Source organism: Macrotis lagotis, chromosome 1, assembly GCF_037893015.1.
Source record: "Macrotis lagotis isolate mMagLag1 chromosome 1, bilby.v1.9.chrom.fasta, whole genome shotgun sequence".
NCBI classification, from domain to species: Eukaryota; Metazoa; Chordata; class Mammalia; order Peramelemorphia; family Peramelidae; genus Macrotis; species Macrotis lagotis.
In genome coordinates this window covers 198,152,732-198,179,282 of record NC_133658.1, presented here as the reverse complement: position 1 = coordinate 198,179,282, position 26,551 = coordinate 198,152,732, and the positions used below count along the sequence as shown (strand labels likewise).

Below are 26,551 nucleotides of genomic sequence, written 5' to 3'. Positions count from 1 at the left end.
GTGCTTGAAGGAAACTGGAAGTCTAAGAAGTGGAAGTAAGAAGGTAATGCTTTTCAGTCTGTGCAAAGTCAAGGAGGTGAGAAGGGGAGTTTCATAAGCAAGGAATAGTAAGAAAACCAGTTTAACTGGACTATAGTGTATGAAAGGGATATATATATATATATATATATATATATTTGCATATATATGTAAAATAAAGCATGAAAGTTATTTTAGAGTCAAGTTGTAAAGGACTTTAAATGCCAAATGAATTTGTATTTGATTCCACAGTGAACAGTTTGTTGACTATGCTCTTATACTTTGGGAAAACCACTCTGAAGCTTTGTGGAGGATAGATTGATAAAAGGAAATATTTGAGGCAGGAAGAAACAGGAAACCTGGTTCTCAATCTAAGTTCTAGATCCATTTCCCTATAATTAAGACTGTCCTGGTAAAAAGTATATTTTTTTATTAGCATGATTTCATTTTCTCCACAAGAAAGCACATTGCCTTCGACAGGAAAGCTCACTGACATTTTCTACTGATTCATCCAAATTTTCATATGAAAAACTAAATCTCTCAATATATGGATTTTTCTCCCATTGTTTTTTCAGGTCTTCTGTTTCTTCCTTTTCCTCAGTTTCACACTAGGAAGAAATTATTACTAGTGGAAAGAGTAGGGATTTGGATAAAATGAGAGGAATGGGGGCAGCTAGGTGGTGCAGTGGCTAGAGTACTAGCCCAGAAGGACCTGAGTTCAAATTCAGCCCCAGATACTTAATACTTACTTAGCTGTGTGACCTTGGGCAAGTCACTTAACTTCATTGTCTTGCAAAAAAGAATGCCATATATGCTGTGGCTTTGGATGTTAAGGGGAGACTGAAGATCAGTTCTAGGACCAGGACTAACTCTATCAGCTGCCTCTAGTAACTAAGCAGTGTTATTTGGCATGGAGATAAGAATAGGGTTGGGGGGGGGGGCATGAGTGATGGTTATCAGGAAACATCTGAAGAGTTGTCTTGTAGAAGAGGGATTGAGATTGTTCTATTTAGCCACAGAGGTTGGGGCTAGGAACAAAATATAAAAATTGCAGATATAGACTTTATGTCTAAAAACTTGGGGGAAAAATCTTGTTATAATTAAAAGATATTCAAAAGTGGGAACAGAGGTTCTCCAGAGGTACTGGATTCCTTGTTACTGGAAATTTTTGGATCAGAGGCTGAATGAACATTTGTCAAATATTTTGTAAGGGCACATTTTGGTGTAGATCAGAGATGACAAATATGCTACCCATGGGCAGCTTTTGTCATGGCAACATCCTAGATCAGAATAATTTCTGACTGTAGTCTGAACCTGATTAAAATATAACCGAGGAATAGTTATCAAAATAAATAAAAATAAGGTAGAAAATGCATAGTGTTAATATGTAGTTTTCTAAGTTAAAAATATGATCTGCAAATATGATCTGTATGGCTTAATGCTCCCATTTCTATTTTAGTTTGACACCATTGATTTAGATCACCTTGGAAGTAACTTCTGAGATTTTGTGGTTCTTTGTGTAATGGGATATTGTGTATTTGTATTTCAGCAAAACTAAAGATTAGAAGCTGGCAAAGACAGAGACATTGAAATAGAAAGGGAAGGTCTTTCAGATATAAAGGAAACATTCAATACCTTAGAACGGATCTGAAATCTTGAAGAGCTAAATTGTGCATGAAGAGATATGAAGAGCTAAATTGTGTATGAAGAGATGAATTTACCATGGTTACCTCTAGCCCCAGCCAGTTATCTATATAAGACTCTGTAGAATCTGGAAAGTGTAAGTTGGCTTCTCATAAATAAAGGCAGAATTCAAAGCTGAGGAAATCTACCTTTGTAACTAGAAGGATTATTTAACAATAGAGGGTGGACTTCTCCAACCACTGGTCTGAGGTGGAAAACCTCAGAGATTCTGAGAGAGTATTTCAGAATACTAGAATTGCCAATCCTGGGACATTTTGCCTTTGAGAAACTAACCTAACTGAACAGCAACCTACTCATCACTAATGCTATGACTGTGGACAGTTTGGGTCCCCCCCCCCAAAAAAAGAGGTCCTACAGTTCCTGAATTGGGAATTGCCATAATCACTTGAGTTCTCCTAAATGTATGTGTCTTACTACTATCATATTTTTAAGTTTATGGCCATTCTCACCACCATGGACTTTATTTTTTTTTTATTTATTTAAGGCAATGGGGTTAAATGACTTGCCCGTGATAACACAGCTAGGCAATTATTAAGTGCCTGAGGTTGGATTTGAAATCAGGTCCTCCTGACTCCAGGTCCGGTGCTTTATCCACTTTGCCATCTAGCTGCCCCATATCATGAAGTTTTTCGAGAAATGTTTTATAACTATGATTCTTTTTATACCATTTGACTAAATGCATATTCTATGAACCAAATCATTTAGATTGCTTTTTGCTTTTGGTTTTGTAGACAAAGTGAAACTTTTGGATTAGCTTTGAAGATTCCAAAGTAACTTCCATACAACGCAGTATCCAGACAGACATCAAAAGAGGAATTTTAAGTTCTTACTGTTAAGATAAAGTACTCTAGTGGGGGAGTAAGAGCTACAGGTTAGGATAGCCGTTCTTAGAAGTAGCTATCCCTTGGAGGATCCAACCTGCCAGTACCAGTGTGGGCTGGGACTCCTAGTGGGGCAAAAGAGTATTAAATCTGTAAGTCATTTGATGACACAAAAGGTTTTCTTCTAGTAGATTCACAAGACTGGTAATGCTATATGTATTTTTAAGAGATTAATCTCTTTCTTAACCAGATGGCTTTCTGTAGAATATTTCTGCTAAATAATTCTTTTCTTTAGGGAATTCTGGATAAATCTGTTTTCCTTCCATGTAAGGATAGCCACTAGATACAGCATACTATTTCAATTCTAAATGATAACCATACAAAGCATATGGATTACAGTCTGACATAAGTAGTTCGATACACATTGTCCTATCCTCTGCTGGTACCATCTGCTTTGTTCTTGGAGCTGGGCAGGATTATTCTGGTTTACTAGAATTCTGTTCATGAAGATGTATTTACAGCAAATTGACAAATCTAAAATGTTTTCCAATATTTGAACAACCACTGATAGATGCAGCAGAGTAAAAACAAGCAAGATTATTGAGATTTTACATAGTATTAGCTTAACAACAACACCTTCCACATCTGAAATCATCTTTAATAAAGGATTTTATTGTTATGAATTGAAATAAGTTTGTCATAGTGGAGACTGAGCTTAATTCTTAGTTTTAGATTTCCCCACAGGATTCAATACTATTAATTCTGTGTGCTTCATAGAACCACAGGACCTAAGAAGTCTCTCAGTCTCAGTCTCTCAGGTCTCTAGACTTGAACAAAAATATTTACTATAGCATTGCCAAGAAGTAGTCTTCTAGCTTCTGCTCAAAGATTTCCAGCAATAGCCAGAGCTAGACCTAATTGTGTAATTCTTTATATCCAACCCAAAATCTACAACTTTCACCTATTGCTTCAAGTTCTACCCTCTGGAGCTAAGCAGAACAAAAACAATCCCTGTTACACAAGATAGGTTTTCAAATAACTTGGAGACAAGCTATGATGCCCCTGCCCCTGCCACATCCTCCCTGTTATGATTCTTTTCCAAACTAAACAATGTGAGGTTTTTAAAAATGATTCTTCTAATTTATGATTTTGGATTTTGAATTTTCACCATCCTAGGCATCCTGGAATCATCTCAGTCTGTTTATATGTTCCCCCAGAACATGCTGTCCTAGAATTGATCACTGCAATACACGTATGATCTAATCAAGACCTCAGCACAGAAGAATTGTGCCTTCTTTTTCTTGATGTTGTCTGTCTTACTGTAGCCTAAGATTGTATTTCTTCCATGTTATACTACTGAGTCACAGAGTTTACAGTTGTTCTGATAGATTTTTTTATAAAAACTTGTGACTAGCTATGCTTTCCTCATGCTGATTGTTAAATAGTTGATTTAAAAAAAATCTATTGTAGAACTTACCAGTTATCCTGATAAACATATTTTTTATTCAATTTATCCCAGTTTTCCCAGACTGTTTATATGAATATATACATACATATATGCATATATATATAATATATATTATATATAATATATATTTTATATAATATATATTTTATATATATATATATTTCTTTTGGATCCTGACAATGTTTTAACTATGTCACCTGACTGCATTTGGCAAATTTGATGAATTTATCCAAAGTCTTTAGTTTGTTAGGAATAGTGAAGCCATTGGATTAGCATTCAAGATTTTAAAGTAACTCTCATACAGGCAGAATCCAAGTAGACATCTATAAAACAATCTAAAGTGATCTCTATTAACATATTGATAGACTTTATTACCAGGCCTATACTTGAGGCCTTGGAGAAGACTTGATTAGATAGCTATAAACTACCTTTGGATTTTAATGGGCTGCAAACTTAGTTTGTCAGTGTTATGATGTGACAACCAGAAAATCTGATATAAGATTTATTTAAGAGAGACAGAGGTCCAAGATAATGAAAATTTAATTCCACCATATTCTGTCCTCACCAACTGATATCTGGAGTAAATGTGTACAGTCATGGACACCATATTTTTAGGAAGACATTGGTAAAATGGGGAATGTCCAGAAAAAAGAGACCAGATTGGTGAAAGTTCTCAAGAAGACCAAGAAATATGAGGACCAATTAAAAGACCTCTAGAAGTTTTGTTTGGAGAAAAGACTTAGAAGAGACCAATAATATTCAAGTATCTGAAAAACTATCATTTAGAAGGGCGATGAAATTTATTTTGTTAGTACCCAGAAAAGCAATAGGTGAAAATGGCAAATTTGGGATCAACATTAGGAAAAAATTATGATTAGAACTATCCAAAGTAGGACTGGTTTATTTAAGAAATAGCAGATTCCAGGGTTGAGGGCTTATGGAAAATTATTTCAAATTTTGGTTGCCTGGAGAAGTTCATCAGTATTGTGCATCAATTTCTTCATGACAACATGAATACCCAGGTTCTGGATAGTGGACAATGCTCCAAGATTTCCCAGTCACCCGCAGAGTGAAACAAGGATGTGTCCTTGCTCCCATGCTTTTTAGCATGGTATTTTCAGTCATGTTAGCAAACTGAGGATGCACATAGTTTCAAGGTCAGCTACTGCACTGATGGCAAATTCTTAAACTTGAAAAAAGGCAAAAAACCAAAACCAAAGTAGAGGGAGTGTTGGTGCATGATCTTCTGTTTGCAGGTGAGAGTACACTCATTGCAGCAACTGAAGCTGCGAGGCAACAAGGTATGGATCTATTCTTTGCTGCTTGCACTAGTTTGATCTAACAATTAACACCAAGAAAACACAGGTGCTCCATTAGCCAGCATCACACCATCCATATGTGAAACCATTGACTACAGCAAATGGAGACGGTTTGAGTACTGTGGACAAATTCACTCAACTTGGCAGTGTCTTTTCCAAGGAGGTACACATTGACAATGAGGTCAACATGTGCTTTGCCAGAGCAAGCTCAGTCTTTAGGAGGCTACAAAAGAAAATGTGAGAGAGAAGAGGTATTAGAGTAAATACCAAACTGAAGGGCTACAGAACTGTTGTGCTAACCTCATTGCTATATGTCTGTGAAACCTGGACAGTCTACCAGCGCCATGTCAGGAAACTGAATCATTTCCATTTAAATTGTCTTATAATGACATGGGAGACACAAACAGTATCAGTTAATATGCATTGTAGGAATCTAATTGTGTTAGCACATGCATACCACCTTCAGTGAGGTAGATGTACTGACTTCTTTACTCAGTAGTTTTTTTGGTGGTTAAAATCAAGCTCAGCAATACTGAATATCTTTTTTAAAGAAAGATTTTATTTATTTTGAGTATTACAATTTTTCCCTTAATCTTGCTTCCCCCCCCATCCCCACAGAAGGCAGTCTGTTACTCTTTACATTGTTTCCATGGTATTCATTGATCTCAGTTGAATGTGATGAGAGAGAAATCATATCCTTAAGGAAGAAAAATAAAGTATAAGAGATAGCAAAATTACATAATAAGATAACATTTTTTTCTAAGTTAAAGGTAATATTTTTTGGTCTTTGTTTAAACTCCACAATTCTTTCTCTGGATACAGATGGCATTCTCCATCGCAGATAGCCCAATATTGTCCCTGATTATTGCACTGATGGAATGAGCAAGTCCATCAGAGTTGATTATCACCCCCATGAATACTGAATATCTTATACACATACTTTAAATGCAATATCTAGACTGTTAAAAATGAGCATACATAATAAAAGGGTCCATAAACAATATACTGGTGACATACAGAGAAATAGCAAACAAGTACAAGCTTATTGTATATGCTCAACTCCGTTTGTGAGGGATTGGGCAATCTGGGGTGAGGCACAACTCATTGCTGTCTCACCTTGTGTCTTTTCCTGTATTTGAACCTAAAATATGCAAATTCAACTGATTTGTCTATTAGAATGCCTGGAATTCTATAGAAATTCCAAGTATTAATAGTCATTTTACTTTTTGTGATATCAAGGGAGCTTGTACCTCCCCTGCTCCCCTTGATCACATGTCCATACTTGTCAAAGAATTTTTATGTGTATATTAGACAACATAGCTTCTGAAATTCTGTAATCTTGGGTTATTTTATCATAGATTTCCATATACTTTTCAATGGTAGTGTAGTATTAGGACTTGTAGTCTAGGAAATTTTTATTTAAATTTGATCTCCACAACACAGACTAGCTCGATCCTTATATATTATCAATGTTCTTTTTGTGAGATAATTTCCTGAATCTTAGACATTGAATTCACTGACATATACCTTCACTGATATACTGAAATCTCCCATCACCTAACTCACATGCACTAGGGGTCATATTTATGAAGATAATCAGCTCTTGAAAATATGAGTCAAAATTATGAATTGTATGAACAAACTATTGTTGGGTTACTAAGGACTCAGAAAATGCAAAGCCCTTTTTATATCAACTTAAACAAAACATGGTTAAGAAATTAGGTTTGTGGGGCGGCTAGGTGTCGTAGTGGATAAAGCACCGGCCTTGGAGTCAGGAGTACCTGGGTTCAAATCTGGTCTCAGACACTTAATAATTACCTAGCTGTGTGGCCTTGGGCAAGTCACTTAACCCCATTTGCCTTGCAAAAACCTAAAAAAAAAAATTAGGTTTGCACACATATACACATTTCAAAAGCACAAAATGAATTCCAAAATAAAGTACAAACAATATTGAGATTATAAGCAGATCATCTTCATTCTTAGAAACAAATATTTACTGAATGCTTACACTGAATAAGGTCATAGCTAGGAAATATGAAAGATACCATACTGATGCCTTTGATGATCTTGGAATTCCATTGAGTTCCCTCATATAAAACCAGGGACAGAGAGTAGGTGGAGGCAGTGGCACAGGAATTAAGTGATTTTTATTTTCTTCCAATTCTGAAGGATTAAATAAATTAAATTTACAACTATGATGAAAAAAATGTTTCAAATAAGATCAATAAGTGAGTGCCTTTGGAGTTCAGATGAGATGCTCTCCTCCATTAGTGTAGATAACAAACAGCGCAGACTGCAAGCATTTAAAAAGAAAACCATAGGAATTAGAGCTGGAATTTAGAGGTAACCAAGTCCAGCCCTCTAAACTTACAGATGGGAAACTAGAAGCCCCAGAGAAATGAAATAATTTGCTCATGTCAAACTGAGGATAAGCAAACTGTGATTCAAATCCAAGTCTTGTGACTCCAAAGCTCAAATCTTATATTACACCATTACATTGGCATGTCTTATAAACAATTGTATCAACACAATTCATCTTTGTCATGTAACTTTAAATGTACAAAAATGTCTGAGAAATAATTTTTCCAATTATTAAATATGCTCCTTATAAAAGGGAAAGAGACTCTATAATTTATACACACACACATATATATGTAAAAGCTTATGTTTTTTCATGTGACGAAAAGGACCAAATAAAAAGGGTATGATTATGCATTTTGTTTCATCAATGAACAGTTTGAAATGGTTTTGACTAGTGTCAACCAACTTAAAATGGTCTGAATAGGTTTTGACTGACTTGATCTAGTTTTAACTGTTTTTTTTACTGGGTTTTAACCATTTTGGACTAATTTTATCTACTTTGAACTTATCATTTTGGTTTTAACTGTAAAAACTGGTTTGAACTGATCTGAACTGGTTTTAAGTTGTTTTGACCTTTTAAACTGGTTGAATTGCTATAAATTTTTTGAGTTTTTTCCCTACCTCTATCCATTTACAACTCAAAAAAAAAGGAGGAAATAGACACTTCTATAGAACTGGTGACCAATTGTACAACCCCAAAACTGGAGAGGCAGCTGGGTATGCAAAGCACATATTAAAATAGCATTATTAAGGTTTAAAAACTAATATACAATCTCCAGTACTTTCAAATTGTGGCTTTTCATATACTGATTTTTTTAAAGAATGATACAGTAATGATTACTTGGTTAAGTTGTTTAGTGCTTAATATTAAGACAAGACATTTATTATTTGTTAAAATTGTTAACACACATTTGCAAGAAGCTATACCAAATGGAAAAATCCATATATTGGAGAGCAGCAACTATTTAGCTGGATTTGCAGGGAAAAATATTCAGTGAAATTAGGAATATGAGTGATGTTGCCAAATAAATTGTTGATTTGCTCAAATGATTAGAGCACTATGTTGATAAGGCCAAGGTCACAGTTTGATTAATTCATGAGGCAATTCCTCTCTAGTCTAGTCTAGGGCCACAGGCCATATCTCACTCCACTATCATAATAAGGTCATAGAGAATCAGCTAAAAAAAAAAAGTGTTTGCTTCAGAGTTAGATTCATTACCACAAAAAACAATGAAAAAATTGTTACTTAATAAAGAAACATTTTGAATATCAGTAATAAGCACATTAAAAATCAAGCATTTTTATGTAAAGAAAATAATTTTTCCTTTTTTCTCACTAAATGAAATGTCCTCAGGTTAAAAAGGAAAAAAAGCAAACAAACTTGTAATCTCATGGTTTTATGTTCTTGTTATTGACAAGGCAGTATCTCTAATTTTATCCAAATAATTATGATTTTGTCTTCTATTATTTCTCTTTGTGAGTGCTTATTCTCTGAATAAAATTCTCCATGCCTTAGATCTGAAGTCAAAAAAATTACATTTTCATTTACTAACATGGTACGCACAATAATTGGGTTAGGATTCTTTTTTGTTTGTTTTTGCAGCCAAAAATATACTTTTAGAAATCAAGTTTTGAAAGATATTGGCAAATGTCAGGGAAAGAATTGGAAAATTTGGAGATTAGCATCCCTTTTGTTCATATTTTCCCATTAATTTTTCATTTATAAAGTACTGAAAATATAAGATGTTTTCTTTGTGTTATTTTTATTGAAAACTTTATTATAGTCTTCAAGTTGTATTAAAATGTTTAAAAATTAAATATTAAAATAAGTTTAAATTCTTTCATAACTTTCTCTCCAGATTCATAGCTTATTGAAATAACCTCCTGGATGTTTCATCACAATAAAATTTTATCTTTTTAAAGAAAAAAAGAACTGAGATTTTTAGAAAAACATATTTTTGCCTTATCTTCTAAGGTATTTCTTTATATCATTGGACATTGTACTAGGAAAAAAATCTATCATGGAAAATCATAGTGATTAAATAGAAAGATAATCATCAAAATCATGCAGTTATACAGCTGAATAAACATTCAAGAGTTTTTTTCCCCCCTAAGTAATGTCTTTTACTTACATACACCATAGATTGGTGTTTCCTGTTCTGGAGATTATAGTAGGCAAGAGGTCAGGACTTTGCGCCTAGTGAGTACTCTAAAAATATTTTTTGTTGATGAGGATGTTGTTTGAGGAAGAAGAAAAAAGCTAATACAGTAAGAAAGCATCTCTTTGAACAGCCATGGTCTTTCAGGAAAAAACAATTTGATAATTGGGCTTCCTAAATTTTAAGATTAACATGGCTTTCTTTTCAGTATGGAAGGTCAGAATAAATTGACCACACTCATCTTAATGTCCACCACATTAAATACTTGGGTAATGATAATCAATCAATAGACTCTTATTTAACTGTGATTATGTACAAAATGCTGTATTAAATTTGTTGTTCAGATTTTATTGGCAAAGATGGAGTAAACTTTTGTGTCAAAAATTATGATTTTGTATTGATTAGCATGAGATATATATATATATATATATATATATATATATATATATATATATATATAATGAAGTTAATAATAATAATTTGGCTTCTGGAGATACTTCTCACAGGCAGCCTCTGGACCTGGGAAAAAAGTAACAGAAGCCATTCATCAGTCATGCCAAGTCCTACCTTGAACTGTGATTGCCTGTGTTAAGTGAAGTGTAGCAGTATAACCTTCCCTTGTTCTTTTCTGTACTCAAGTCCTGTTCTGTCCCAAGACTATACAATCAATTTAAGACACCTGTGTTGTATGGACACAGGTGATGTAATTGTTGTATTGTCCTACAGGGTGGGCTTGTCCTGGGAAAATCACTTATCCCCAAATCTGATTGTTCTATGATCCACCTGCTCTCTTACCATTATGTATAAAATATCTGGCTCCACTATGGCCAAGGTTGTAATCCCATGATTTGCAAACTGGTTCTTTACAAAGACAGTAATTAAAAGAAAACATTCTTCATTTACTGACACTCTTGTCTCTGTCCTTTCTCTCATGGTACAGTGGCAAACAAAGTTAGGTCACCTACCCAAGGATCACAGAGATAGTATCTGAGGCTGGATTTGAACTCAGGAAGATGAGTCTTTCTGACTTGAGGTCAGGTACTCTATTCACTGAGCCATCTACCTTCCTTTGCTGTGTTAAGTACTGGGGATATGAAGACAAAATAGTCCTGCTCTCAAGTGGCTTACATTGTATAGTAGGGAATAATGTGTAAAAATCTAAGTACATATATTAAGTACAAGTTCATGTTTGTGGGGAGGTACTAGCAGCTAAAGATGGGGAGAGAAAGGGATCTGGGAAGGCTTCAAGTAGGAAGTGGCATTGGAATTGAACTTTCAAGGAAGCTAGGGATGCTAAGAGAAGAAATCAGAAGAAAGTACATTCCAAGTTTGGGTGACAACCTGAACAAAGACATGTCGATTTTAGGACGTGGAATGCAATGTTTTAGGGAGGAAGGAGGCAATGAAGGTTTTTTTTGAGGATCAAAGTAGGTTATTTGTTTACAAAATTTACAACATTTATAAATAACCTATTTTGATCCTCAAAAAAAACCCCTAAGTGGTAGATGCTATTATGAGGTGCTCATTTTACAACTGAGGAAATTGTGATCAAGTGATTTGCCTAAGGTCACACTACTAGTATCTGAGGAAGGCTTCCTAGATGGACCAGTTTGTGTGGACCCAAGCATCCATGTCTTAGTGAGCCTGGAAAGGTAAGTTGGAATCAGATGTTGAAGAGTTTAAAAGACATTATTTTTTCCTAAATTGAAAATAAGAAAAGTATTAAAAGATTAAGTATGACTTTAACCATTTTATCTGAGATGTGATCACACCTTTCTTTATAACACTATTGAGTGACAAACTTGGATTCTCTTAGGGTTATGCTAAATTAAATTCTTTGAAATATTCTTTTCCTTAAAGAACTGACATGATATGGACCTTTTGGTGTGCTTCAACTGAGGAAATCTCCACATTCTTAGTCTTGAATTACAAGGATTAAGTGATAATCAAGAAAAAATAAATTTCATGTGTTATAAGCCAGATCTATATAATATATATGCAGGTGCCCACATCTGCCCTGCAGGCATGATGAAGTGGGTTCTTTCCCCTATCCCCTTCATGTTTGAACCAGCTGCAAAACAACTGTAAAAAGTGAGGACACAGTTGGATCAATTTTGCTGAAAGATCTATTTAAAAACGGAGTTACAATTTTGAGCCTCTGGGGAGTGTTAAATATGTGTTGTCCATGGAAACCAATTTAAGAAACATCTTCTAAAAGCAACTTCTCTGAAAAGTGATTGTAGCAACTGAGTTTAACAGATCAAAGAAATAAATGTGATATTTTAATTAAGAATCCAGTGTGACATTATCTTTCTACCAGGTTTTCTCTCTCTCCACCAGTTATTGAAAATTAGTTATAACATCAATAGTTTTTGGCCCGTTCTTAGTAAGGCGCATCCATTATAATTTCTACCTGTTGTGCTGATTAAACTCCTATCTATTATCTTTCCCTATTTTCACAGAGATTTTTAAGGGTCATAGATATAAAAATGAGAACTAAGATTTATGTTAAATTAAATTCTTTGAAATATTCTCTTCCTTAAAGAATGGACAGCAGAAATAAGGTAGAGTAGGGAAAATGTTGAATCTCGACTTCACTGCTTATTATTGTATGACTTTCCATGTTACCTTTCTGGGTCAGTTTCCATATCTGTAAAATGAATGGCTTGGACTAGACTAAGGTCTCTTTGAATTCCGAATCTGCTTCCCAGGGAGTATTTCAACAAAACATCTTATACAGAATATTTGATATACAAGGAAATTCACAATCTGTTTGCCTAAGGCTTTCTAATACTACGCCTATCCAGTTCTGAATTGAAAATACTCCATGGAAGTTCCTTGTAGTAGTAGGCTCCACCCCCTTGGAAATCCTAGCAAAAAAATGCCTATGCAAGCATTTTCATTGTTGACTTTTTCCTCCAACAGGGACAAGAAGTGCATGAAGAGATGAGGCCCAGGGAAACACCTGATGCTCCAACAAAGGAAGAGAAAAAGGAAGGATCCTGATCACATGCAAATACGGGCAGTAATTGTTTTTGCAAAGTCACAAAACAAATGAGTCATGGATTTACAGTTCTCTATGTTGAGAGTCCAGGTGACAATCCGGATTCACAAACAAAAGGAACGGGCAGATTAGGACACTGATTTCTACCAGAATACAAGGATATCGGTTAGCTTTCCATAAACTTATCTCAAACTGAACACTCACTGAGACTCTCTCCAATGAATGGAGGATGGGATCCTAAATGAGTTCTCTTCTAAGGTGCCTATGGATTTTGGACATGAATTTGCCAAATTGCAAATGAAATGAAAGGTGATAAAGTGGATCGACAATGGCTCACCAAAAGAAAATGCATGTCCTGGCCTGATAATAACGACACCTTGATCATTTAAAAAGAAAACTCAGCTGGAAAAAAAAAAAGGCTGGTTGTGGTTTGAGAACTTTCTAAAGCCATACCACGCAGGGCAAGAACCTGCTCCAAATAGCAAATAAAGAGCAATCTGATGAAGACGTTATTGAGGTTCAAAAGTTCAGCGGTGAGTGCCTCGAGAGCCTGACACACCCCGGCCTGGTGGCCAGAGTCGAGGGTTGGCGCTCCCGGCGGGTGGGCGCTGGAGCCTGCCCGAGGGCCAAGGAGGCTGCAGCGGAGCCCGGCCGCCGTCCACCCGGCACGGCCGCCAGAGCCGAGGCCGGCTCCATCGCACTGCCGCGGCGCGGGGAGGCGGCGGGCGGGAGCGCAGCCCGGGCAGGCTGGCCATGGAGAGCCCGGCGGCTCCCTGCGTCCTGTACTCGGGGGACGGCCAGGTCGCCGGGGCCCAGTCCGGGGCGCCCTTCGGCCAGGGCTCCAGCGCGGAGGCCGGCCGAGGCCCCGCGCCCCCGGCCCCCGCGGGAGGGCCGTCGCCGCGCCCCGAGGCTGAGGCGCGGTGCCCGCGGGGCGCCCCCAGCGCGGCGGGAGCGCACGCGTCCCCGCCCGGGAGCTCCCCGCGCCCGGCCCCGCCGCGGCCCCGCGGCCCCGCGGCGGACGCGGAGCTGAGGAGGCGGCGGGCGGGCGGCGGCCGCACCGCGGCGTCCGAGGAGGCCGGGCAGGAGGAGGCGGAGGCCGCGGGGGCGGGCCCGGGGGGCGCCGCGCCGCCGCGTCCGGGGGAGCCGCGGGGCGCGGGCGGGGAGCGGGGCGGCGCGCCCGGGGAGGAGCCGGACTTGGTGATCGAAGTGGCCGGGCGCCGCATCCGGGCGCACAAGGCCGTGCTGGCCGCCAAGAGCGACTACTTCCGAGCGCGCTCGTCCCGGGAGATCCTGCGGGTGAAGGGGGTGAGCTACGCGGCCCTGCGGCTGCTGCTGGACTACCTGTACACCGGCCGCATGGGGGAGGTGAGGCAGGACAACGTGGCCGAGGTGGTGGCCGGGGCGCGCTTCCTGCAGGTGCCCTGCGCCCTGCAGTGCGCCACGGACGCCGTGCGGGCGCAGCTGTCCCTGGCCAACTGCTACCAGGTGCTGAGCCTGGCCAAGCAGCAGCGGCTGGCCGAGCTGCGCGAGGCCGCCTACCGCTTCATGAGCGACCACTACCTGCAGGTGCTGCGCGAGCCCGCGGTCTACGGCCGCCTGACGGGCGCCGAGCGCGACCTCATCCTGCGGCGCCGCCTGGAGGCCGGGCGCGCCTGCCTGCTGGTGGCCGAGGTGCACGACGCCTTCGAGCGCGTGGGCAGCCGGCCGCAGAGCCGGGAGAGCAGCCGGCCGCAGAGCCCCTCGGCCTGCGCCGCGCCCGCCGGGGAGCCGCCGGCCGCGCCGGCCCCGGGGCCGCCCGAGGAGGAGGCCGGCCGCGGCGACTCGCGCATCTACTGCTACCGGGAGGCGGACGCGGAGTGGCGCGTGCTGACGCGGCTGCCCGAGGGGGCCAACGCCAAGGGCTGCGCCATGTGCGTGCTCTACAACTACCTCTTCCTGGCCGGGGGCATCCTGCCCGGCGGCCCCGACGGCCGGCCCCGCCTGTCGGACAAGGTCTTCTGCTACAACCCGGCCACGGGCGCCTGGAGCACGGTCCGGCCCCTGGGCCAGCCGCGCTCGCAGCTGAAGCTGCTGGCCCTGGACGGCTTCCTGTACGCCGTGGGCGGCGAGTGCCTCTTCAGCGTGGAGCGCTACGACCCCCGCGCCGACCGCTGGAGCGCCGTGGCCCCGCTGCCCAAGGGCGGCTTCGCCGTGGCCCACGAGGCCGCCACGTGCAACGGCGAGATCTACGTGTCGGGCGGCTCGCTCTTCTACCGCCTGCTCAAGTACGACCCGCGGCGGGACGAGTGGCAGGAGTGCCCGTGCAGCAGCAGCCGCCGCCGCTCCGCCGACATGGTGGCCCTGGGCGGCCTGCTCTACCGCTTCGACCTGAGCGGCGCCCGCGGGGAGCCGCCGGCGGCCCCGGCCCCGGCCCCGGCCCCGGCCCCGGCCCCGGCCCCGGCCCCGGCCCCGGCCCCCGCCCCGGCCCCCGCCCCGGCCCCGGCCCCGGCCCCGGCCCCGGCTCGGCCCCGGCGGCCGGAGGGGTCGACGTGTTCCGCTACCACTGCCTGGCCAAGCGCTGGACCCAGTGCGCTTCCAACCTGCGGCCGCCCGGCGAGCCCGCGGGCCTCCAGCCCTTCCGCTGCGCCGCCCTGGGCGGTGCCATCTACTGCGTGAACCGGGCCGGGGCCTGGCGCTTCTGCCTCTCGGACCAGGGCGAGCCCGGCGAGGATGGCGGCCAGAAGGGAGGCTTCGAGCAGCAGCGGCTCCGAGCGCCCTGCGATGCGCGGGGCGTCCTCTTCCCCTTCGTGCTCACCCTGCCCGAGAGGTCAGACCGGGGGGAGGCCGCCGCCCCGGAGGGGCACGGGCAGCCCTGACGCCCTCCCCCAGCCGCGCTCCGGGAGCCGCCCCGGAGGAGAGCCCGGCGGAGGACCCGAGGCTGCCCCGGCTTCCCGAGGACGCTGTGCTTGCAATACTTGCCCAAAGACTTCTCCGCTCCCCTTTCTGCTTCGGTCCTTGTCGCCTTTGCTTGATGGGACGGTTGTCATTGCCACCGATATCAGATTGATCAAATTTACCTTCAGTTGTGCAGATAAGGGGGCACCAGAGACAGACCTCTGGTCCTGTTGGCGGGACTGTACAGTGAGGGTCCCGGGGGGAAAAAAGAACCCAGGCTTCCTTGTGTATGGTTTGGAATCTAGAGGGAGTGTCAGAATGCTAATGGAAAACAAACAGCACCAGAAGGAATTGCTCCTAGCACTCTTGGAAGGAAGACTGGGCAAATTCTATGACAAGCAATGACCTCTTGATTTTCTGCCTTAAGTTCAAATTTTAGTAGACAAGAATTGATGACAAACTGTTAGACTCTTGCTAACTGGCAAAAAGCTTGACCCCCCCCCCCCCTTCTTGGGCCCATTAAGAATAAAATAAAGGAAATTCATATGTATTGAACAAATTGTTTGAACCCTAATGTATAGTAAATACTCCTTGCTCAGCTTCTGCAAAAAATGTGCCGGTTAATAGAAATAGATGAGGAGAGGAAAAAGTTCACTAAACAGACTTTGGACCCTGGCATGAAGCTATCATTCTGGTGTTTAGGTAAGGAAAAGGTTGTTAAGAATTACTCTCTATGACAGAGTGATCTATGCCATTGTTTGGAGTCTAAATCTTGAGAAACAGAGGAAGAAGAAAAATGTTATGAAAAACTTCCTTCCTGAGAGTAATTAGAAAACATGTTTCATATAGTGCAAAGAAAAAAAAATTGACACTGAACAGAGGTCCTCTGTATCAGTCATTTTCTGTCCTTTTCAGATTGGATATTCAAATGTGTATAAAATAACCCTTTGCTTGAGAGAGCATTTTTAAATAATAAAACTAAAATGATTAGGATCCAATAGATAGAAAGCCAGGCTTGGAGTTAGGAAGAACTGGATTTGAGTCTTGTCTCTGGCACATATTATATATGAGGTTACAACTTCTCAGTGCCCCAGGTAACTCGATTATAAGTGATTTGCATTTCTGCATCAGTAGAGAGAGTTCCTATGTTAGGAGCCAGCCTTCTCAAGTAGTAAAGTTACAGGGCTAGACCAAATAAAAATAATAAAAGCATTTCAGTTTTGGTCATTTAAAAGTTTGAAAACAACAATCTCTGTTGAATGCTTAGATCATGTAGTTCCCATTCTGAAATTTGAATAAGGCAAACTAACTTTTTACAAGTAGCATTCTAAGAAAATATGACAGCTTTAGTCCAAAAACTTCAGCTAAGCAGTGGCAATGTTTTGTTACTTATTATATATGATTCTAGTAAAAATTGTACCTACTTATCAGTTCCAGAGTAGGATAGGAAAGCCTAACTTGACATACAATACTTTGATAATTTGCAAGGATCTTATTCTATTTTTTGAATTTATTGCTCTTATCTACAATATATGAAAGGCTATGTCATATAGTGAATAGAGAACTGGCTTTTAAGCCATAGAAGTCTGGGTTCAAGTGTGACACAGACTGGCTATGAGGCCCTAGGAAAGTCATTTAATTCTCTTCAGTGCTCTAGTCTGGACAACACTCTTAAGAATTGCTCCAGGCAGCTCCAAAATGAAGAGAAGGTGTTGACTTTTGTTGATAGAGGGAGTTTCCTCATCTGGTTGTTACCTAGACCAGTGGGATCACAGGTCTAGTCCATCTCCTATCCTTTTCTAATGGTACCTTTCTGATTTGCAGAATTAGTTCTAGTTACCAAAAACTTAAAGGTGAAACATATGCTCATAATCACAGACCAAGTGATCATAGATTCTGAATCAAGTGAATGTACTGTTTTTCATCAGGAAATGTGTATTTGAAAAGTTGCTGGAATGTAATTGATTTAAAGCTGTGATGTCCTTTTGCTTGCTGGTTTGAAATTGTAAGTTGTCATCTCTGAAGAAGCTACTAGAATTGTTTGCTTCAGTTATATTTCCCTTCAGAGTCAATGTTTATGGAGCCTCAGCATTGTCAATATGCTAGTATATTTAGGAATGATCAATTTGAAGCTCAACCTTTGCATGTCTTGAAGAAATGGATTAGAACATCATTTGGTCACATTCTGGTAGAATTGGATGTTTGCTAATGATTACTCATGTTTTGAGAAGTGGTTTCTTGGCAACTTGGTTAATCATTCTAAGAACAAAAAATAAGAGCGTTGTTTGAATTTATTAGTCATTTAATGGAGTCTTTGGAAGAAAAAGCAGTAGAAAATTTTAAAAACCTATAACCAAAATGGAATAAATAGCTAAAGATATCATTTAAATAAATGACTATTTTCTTTTGAGCTTCAATATTATTTGCCCCCAAATTATAATATTCATGCTAAAATATTAAACCATTCTGGTTAAAAAAAATTCTTGAATTGATGAAAGTATTTCCAGACAGGAAGTAAATGATGACTGTGATTTTATTCCAGATATTGTTCCAGATATTAAGTTTCAGGAAAGGTTTGAAATGAACTCATATTTTTTTAAGAAAAAAGTTCATACTTCATGCTGTGTGTAAATAAAGAAAATGGTTTTTGAAATTGACTTTAAAAGCAATTTTTTTATATCAAAAATGTCCTTGTCACTAATGAAATTCTTGAGGATTCTTCCTATTTGCATTGGTAATCTGCTTCTCCATTTTGGGAGTTTCCCCATGCTAGAGGGAAACCGCCTAACAAACATTTGTTGACCTGCAATTAAGCAGAAGGTACTTACCTAAAGGCCAGGAAGGGTACAAAATTCCTTCTTTCCTTCCTTCCCTCCCTCCCTTCTTCTCCCCCCCTCCCTTCTTTCCTCCCTCCCTCCCTTCCTCCCTCCTCTTCTTCTTTCTCCTCCTCCTCTTCCTCCCCCTCATCTTCCTTCTCTTTTTCTGTTTTTCTTTCTTTCTTCATAAGGAGTCTACAGTCTGAAAGAGGAGATTAAACATAAGTGCAGATATCTAGAATAGAAAATAGATGTGATTGCCATAAGAGAGCTATAGACATGACTTCTGCAGTAACATCTTGCTAAAGAGAATGAGCAAAGATGTTATGAAGAAATTAATATGAAAGTTACCCTTAAAAAATTTCCACAATCGGGGCAGCTAGGTGGTACAGTGGATAGAGGACTGCCCTTGGAATCAGGAGAATCTGAGCTCAAATCCAGTCCCAGACACATAATTACCCAGCTGTGTGACCTTGGGCAAGTCACTTAACCCCACTGCCTTGTAAAAAAACTAAAAAAAAATTTCCACAATCTAAAAATGGATGGAGGCTGGGAGAAAAACTATCCAGGTGATGAGGATAACAGGAATGTAAGCACTGATGCCAGAAAATTTAACCTATCTTCTGGGAACAGGTCAACTCCAGTCAATTAAAAAAATTACATAATCAAAAGCATTTGGTTATATACGCAGTACAGGAGTGAATAACTCCTTTTCACAACTTTTAGTGGCCTGGAAGTTGAGAATTAAAGGATGAACATTAACAAATTTCATCAATAAATGGCAATTATCAGTCTATTAGGAAAATAAATAATCCTCATAGAAAACAGTATAGTACTGGGTTTGGATGGTCAGACTACCACTTATTACTTGTATGATTTTTCATACATGTTTCCCTGGGCCTCAGTTTCTCATCCAAAAAAATGGAGCTGACTAGATAACCTATGGTTCTTTGGTTTATGGAAGGAAATAACACATCAGGACAAATACTGGGACAAATGATGCCACCAGAGAAAAGTTTATTTTTTCTTTCTGGGCCAGCAATCTGGGGAGCGGCCTGGATAGGGTGAGTTGTCAATGAATGTTACAGTCTGGAGCAGCTGGTCTCATCAGATCTGATTTTCTGGATCATTTCTGAGGCTGATCTAGCATCTGGACTAAACAGTAATGCAGAGACCTAGCTGTTATCCTTCTATTGTTCAGTTTAGTCTAGTAACATTGTTTCTGGAAATCTTTCAGATAGGGAAAAAATAGGCCTAAACTGATCATTAAAACATCTGTAAAATGAGGAAATGAGAGAAGGCCTCTGAGGTAACTTCTAGTTCTAGGATTCTATGACTTTTTGTTATAAAAATAGTTTCCAAATAACTGTGAAACTATGAATATTATTTAGGGAAAATAATATGAAAATCTGAATCTTCTTTGGACTGATTAGTTATGTCAAAAACAAAGTTATTGTCTTGTGGGTTGTTCATTTTGAAACCTTTTGGGAGTGGTTTCCTGTCTTGCCTTTCTCCCTTTCTCTTTGCTTTCTAAATTAGCCCTTTCCACTCCCCTCTTCTCTGTCCTATCTTCCTCTGTCTTGCCCTACTTTGTTTTATATCTTGTTCTGTCCTTTCCTCCCTTTCTTCTCTTCTTTTTTTTAAAGAGATGACTCTTCACAAAAAAGTTGAATCTTAGAAATTTTGTGAAGCTTACTTTTGAAACTTGATGTGGTGGGGTGATGATTTGCTTTCTCTATTTCTCTATAGTGGCATGCAGCTCTCTTAAACTGAGAAAATAAATACTTGTCAAATAATGTCATTTGTTCTTCAATTGAAACACATTTCCCCTTACCCCACAATGGTTTTGGTATGGCATCTTTTAGCAAGAAGAATTGTTTGCTACATTTCCTGTTCATTTCTAGTGGGACTACTGAAGTCATTCAAGTATCATTTTATCTTTCAGACTCCTGGTAACTACTAGTGAAAAACCTATAAAGTGAATGCTTTTCTGGTCCTTTTCCATTTTCCCTAAATATGAGGTAGATTCAGGAGTTTAAATTCTGTTGTAATACCAGATTGCATCAATTGAATCAGAAGTTTTACTTGTATTATAGAAACTTTTAGATTCATAAATAATGACATTTCCGCCCCTTTGGATTGTAAACTCCATTTTTGTCTATTATCTTTTAACCCTATCAATATTCATAAAGATCTTGCTAAGAGCTAAAATGTCAAAATTAAGTATTTATTTTTATAATCCTAGGATTCAACTTAGAATTTCTTTCATTAGACTGAAATGTGCCCCCTTTAAGTTAGAAATTATTGAAAGCACAAGATTTTATAGTGGGGACATGTAGATGAGAATTAATAAAAATGTTGCGCACATACTAAACAATTCAAGGAGTTCACATATAAATAATGTATTAACAGATCCTTTTTTATAAACGGCCATAATAATTATGAACCATTTTAGATATGCCAACTGATGTCATGATGAAATAACTTTATAAAATACCAAGACTCTTAAGTTAAACAATAGAATTTAATTTTTTTTAATTTAGCAGTTTAACAAGTTTGTCCTTTAACTGCTGAAAAAACATCAAAGCAAATTTCTTCTCATCTACAAAGATGTTCTCCATACATTTTGATTTGCAAGGGGAAAAGCATCTCTGAACCCATTTCTCTCTTCAAATGTTAGAAGCTTTGGTAGCAATGTTTCAGGAACAAAGAACATCCTAGACTCAGAATTATACTGGAGTCTGCTCAAACTGTCTTTTAAGATCTGATTCTTAAATTTTCAGTGTTAGAATTTTTACCTTGGAAATTGGCATATACTACAAATCAGAGCTTGGCTTATTGCTTTATTGACTATCTAGTCTTAAAGAAGTGTTAAAAATGCAGATAAAACTTTTAAAGGTGAGTAATTTTTTTCCCCAGCAAAGTAGATGTTAAATCTACCCACTTCCCACACAGAATGTAGAAGAGATCCTAAAAGTATCTTGGAAAACCATGGAGGGTCAATATCTTGCTAAGTCTTTTTCTTTTAGACTTTCCTTAGCAATACCATCTTTATGGAGTCTCAGGGACTAAATAAATATATGCCTTATTTGTACAGCCTTCGGGAAATAACTTTGGCCTGTAACTGATTGGACAATGTGGCCTCAGCCTTATGAGACTGAGGGCAATATGGGCCAATTAACCTCATACTTTTCTCTGACCAAAGTCTGACACTCTCACCTCAGCCAGCTGTGTCCCAGATGTGTGTCTTTGGTGATAAGTGTGGGGCAGGAACGTGAATGAGGTGTAAATCCACCACAGCTTACTGGAAAAATGACTTGAAGCACATGAAGCCTTTCTAGAATTCTAAGAAGAGGTGGAAGAGATATGGACTGAAGATCCAAGAACATTCTGGGAATATGTCATCTTGAAAATGGTTCAAAGGTAGGAGTGGGATGAGTGGACAATTAAGAATTTAACTCAATATTTCTGATACAATATAGACTTGTATAATTAAAAATAGGACAGTGAGACTCAGGGAGCAATCCCAATAACTGAGATAGATTCAATACTTAGGACCTGAACATTTTCAATTAACTATAAAATATAAATAGGTCTCAAGTCTTAAACAGAAAAGAATAGTAGTGGATAACACCTTAACTTGTCATAATGATAACTTCATTCATCATTGAAGGACCAAGAAAAGGGAATTCTGTTCTGGATCTGTTTCTCACTAATGGGAACATACTGGCAAAGTAGAAATGGTAACTTAAGGGGGAAGTGGCCATTTCCTACCAGAGTTTTTGATAGATATGTGTGGATAATAGACCTAGTTTAATTTAACTTGTGGATTTTAGGACAGTAAATTTTAGAGGATTTACTTGTTGGGGGGAGTTAGGTTGTGCAGCCTTGGAGTCAGGAGGACCTGAGTTTGAATCGAGCCTCAGACACTTGACATTTACTAATTGTATGACCTTGTGCAAGTCACTTAACCCTGATTGCCTCGAATCCAAGACCATCTTCAGGAATATTGATTCATATCTGGCCACTGGATCCAATTGGTTCTTGAAGAGAGAGAGAAAGACAGATGGCTTAGCACCCCCCCCCTCAAATCCAGTTCATGTGCTTGTCATGGCATCACCTTCCTGAGATCCTGGTCTTCAAGATCAAGTCCCTATGGACTGAAATTGTATGCGAAAAGTTAGTTGAGAAGGGAGAGGAGATTTTCAAAAATGAAATTCTAAGATCATATACAGAAATTTCTAATGAGAGTTGAAAAATGGGAACAACAAAAGATTCACTCATTTTAAATTTTTAAGGGATATATAATGCAAGTGATGGAAGGAAAGTGAGGAAATGGAATGTAAAAAATAGAATATGTATCAAAATTGGCATGATCCTAAAAAAAAGGATAAGGAATGCTAAAACTCAAAATGAACTAAATCTGGCAAGGGAAACTTTATATACACAAAAAGGGATATTGTTGTTTGCTTTTATTTTTTTTGGTCCTTTAGTTTTATGGGTGAAGGGAGAGAGTCAAAGAAGGAAAAGACCAATGCTGAGGGTGATGGGATGATGATACTTACAACAGAGAGAAAGTGGAGCTGTTTATTATTTAGTTTGTTTCTTTGTCAAGGAGAGTGATTTCTAACTGAATGACTAATAAAAAATTGATGTACAAATCAATAAGGAGATATTAAAGGTGTACCCATCTATCTTGAAGAATTTCCATTATATGAGCCAGATGAACCATGTTCTTGGGTAGTGAAAGATCTGGCATATGTGATTGCTGTACATTGTTAGTGATAGTTTGAAGATTATTGAGAACAAGAGAGGTATTGTAGAACTAGAAATGAGAACGTCTCAATTTTCTAAGGAAAAAAAATGAAATCTAAAAGCAATAAAACTTGATTTCTGCAAGGGACCTGCTGATGGTGTGGTCATTACCAATGCTTTTTATAGTCTCCTAGCCAATCAGGGCGTCTGGTGGGGGGAATTCCTCCTTTTCTTCTCTCTACTGATTTTCTTTCTCCTCTTTTTAAGATTCCTAAAACTACTGCTGTAAAGGAAACATTATGTGGTCCATTCTATTCCCATTAGCTTTCTCTTTTCATGACCTGGCAAGAACTTCCCAAGGCCTTTAGCAATTTAGGCCTATTTGTAAGGCTGCCAGTCCATGCCTTGCCAGAAGGACTGTTATGTCCAGAATTAAATCACATGTCATACAAATGTTGAAATACAAAAGAGGAGTAAACAATTCAGATATAGTATGTGAGTTGTTCCTGAGTTTAAAATCCTTATTTATAAAGATCTTTGACAACATTGAATTAGATTTTTCAAGCAGTCATGAGTCATTTATTAAGAAGTGGCATACCAGAATGAATAGAGTGCTGAATTTGAATTCATGGAGCATCTCTAATATTTAGTATATAATATATAGCAGCATGTAATATCAGATAAACTATAATGGGACAAAAGAAAGATCCCTTCTAACCTGAGGATCAAGCAAAAGTTTATTGAACAGGCAGCAATGAAACTGAGCCTTAGAGAAAAGGAGAAAATAAAGATAAAATAGAAATGTGTTACAATCTTGTACTGTACATGAATGGGAGGTCTGAACAAATCTATGAAAGTTGGAGAACTTTGTGGTAATAATTTTTAGCATTTAATATCTTATTAATTAATTACATATAATTGTATTAAACTTAATATTTAGGTCTCATGCTAACCCTATGGGATGTACCTATCTTATAGGGTTGTCATCATGAGACTTGAATGGTAAAATGCAAGCAAAGTCTTTTGAAATTTGTATACCTCTAGATAATATATGAAGAGTTGTTTCACACTTTAAGGTTTGCAAAGCACTTCCATTAAAAAAAACAAACAAGCCATGAAATAGGCACTATTATTAACCCAATTTTATGGATAAGGAAATTGATGTCAATTTCTAGCAATATATTTTTTTTTCAAAAGGCAAATGGGGTTAAGTGGCTTGCCCGAGGCCACACAGCTAGGTAATTATTAAGTGTCTGAGGCTGGATTTGAACTCAGGTGCTCCTGACTCCAGGACCGGTGCTCTATCCATTGTGCCACCTAGCTGCCCCTAGTAATATCTTTCAAAAGATAAAAATTACTGGGGCAGAGGCCAACCAAATGCCATCTGTTTTTTCAAGAATTTTAACTTACTACCAGGTAAAGACCCACGCACTAGAATTATTACAAAAAATGACCAAAGAATAAATTATAATTGTTTCCCCAAAATAACATTCATTTGAATTTTTTTAGCCATGTTTTGGAAACAAAAAGACACTAACATATAGCAAAATATTAAATCTTTTCAGAATATTTAATAAAGAATCTATAGTTTTTATTAGATATCAACAGTTTTTGGATCAGAACTGCTATCTATATCTATGTTAAAAATGTTTTAACTCACTATTCTTTTTTTTTAGGTTTTTTTCAAGGCAAATGGGGTTAAGTGGTTTGCCCAAGGCCACACAGCTAGGTAATTATTAAGTGTCTGAGGTCAGATTTGAACTCAGGTATTCCTGACTCTAGGGCTAGTGCTCTATGCACTGTGCACCCAGCTTCCCCTTTTAACTCACTATTGATTGGTTAAATACAAATTAGAACAATTATGAGGTACATCCTTATACCTATTGGATTGACTAATAGGACAGAGAAATATTGGAGAGGATATAGGGAAAATGAAATATCGATGAACTGTTGGAGTTTTAAAATGATTTGGTATTTTTTTAGAACAATTTAGAACTCTGCCCAAAGGACTATAAAACCATACATACCCTTTGATCTAACAATGCTGCTACTATGTCTGTATTCCAGAAGAAATGAAAAAGGGGAAGGGAAAAGGACCAATATGTATAAGGATATCATTTAAAGCAGTTCTTTTCTGGTACCATGGAATTGGAAATTGAGGGGATATCCATCAGTTGGAGAATGACTGAACAAATTGTGACATGTGATTATGATGGAATACTGTTCTGCTCTAAGAAATGATGAGCAGGATACTCTCTGTAAAACCTGGAAAGTCTTACATGAGTAGATGCAATGTGAAATATACTGTACTCAGAATAACGGCAATATATGATTATATATGATTAGCTTTTCCCAGCAGTTCTGTGACCAAAGTCAACTCTGAAGAACTTGAGATAAAGCATGCTATCCATTCCCAGCAAAAGAGTTGATGGTGTCTGAATACAGATTGAAACATACTTTTAAAATTTTAGTTTCCTTGAGGTTTTTTTTTTTGGGGGGGTGTCTATGCTTTCTTTCAAAACATGATTATTATAGAAATGTTTTGTATGACTATACATTTTTAACCTATATCAAATCACTTGTTTTCTCAATGAGGGAGGAAAGAGAGAAAATTCTGAATTCAAAGATTTAAAAACAAATGTTAAAACTTGTTTTTACATGTAATCAGGGTAAAATAAAATAATATATATAAGAATATAGTTTATTATAGCATTATTTTGTGTAATTAAGAACTTTCCGATTTCAAGAGCTATATATTTGATTATAGAGTTACTATTAATACAACTTTTATGACCTTGAATAAATCTCTTTAACTCTGGACCAAAGTATCCTTTATTTATAAAATAAAAATAATTATTTTTAATATTCCTTATGTCATTCTAACCCATGACTGTTATTTTGCATCCAATTTACATTTTTCCACCTGAAATAAAAGGGGGATGGTAGTACATAATATTTGAAGAATGGACTGGGGATGTTCTCAGGTCTGTCAGCAATTGAAATCAGAGCTCTTCAGGATAGAACATGATTCTCACCATGTTAACTGGAAAGCAATAAGAAGATTAGGGAAAGATCTGCCACTCTAACCTTGAATTGTCAAATGATAAATTCTCTATATGAGAACAAAGGCCTCTCCCATCTCCAAGACTGTCATCTTATGATTGTGTGAATAATAGAATTATTGTGGGCACATTATTAAATAACACTACTGGGAGTTTGAGAACCTGAATCATAGTTTTGGCTCCACCACTA

At 38.9% G+C, this 26,551-nt stretch overlaps 1 protein-coding gene across 1 annotated transcript; it reads left to right on the top strand.

Moving 5' to 3' along the window:
* The first annotated feature begins 13,607 nt into the window (after positions 1 to 13,607).
* KBTBD11 (kelch repeat and BTB domain containing 11) lies at positions 13,608 to 23,703 on the top strand. Its single transcript, XM_074232819.1, has 2 exons — positions 13,608 to 15,253; positions 15,343 to 23,703. Exons 1-2 carry the CDS (start codon positions 13,608 to 13,610, stop codon positions 15,707 to 15,709), a joined length of 2,013 nt encoding a protein of 670 aa, XP_074088920.1. The 3' UTR covers positions 15,710 to 23,703.
* The last annotated feature ends 2,848 nt before the right edge of the window (positions 23,704 to 26,551 follow it).

What these genes read in the sequence shown, in the direction of transcription:
- KBTBD11 (XM_074232819.1), top strand. Translation starts at nt 13,608, where the DNA reads ATGGAGAGCCCGGCGGCTCCCTGCGTCCTGTACTCGGGGGACGGCCAG. An exon ending in CGCGGGGAGCCGCCGGCGGC is followed by an intron (nt 15,254 to 15,342) that starts CCCGGCCCCGGC and finishes CCCCGGCCCCGG; the next exon opens with CCCCGGCCCCGGCTCGGCCC.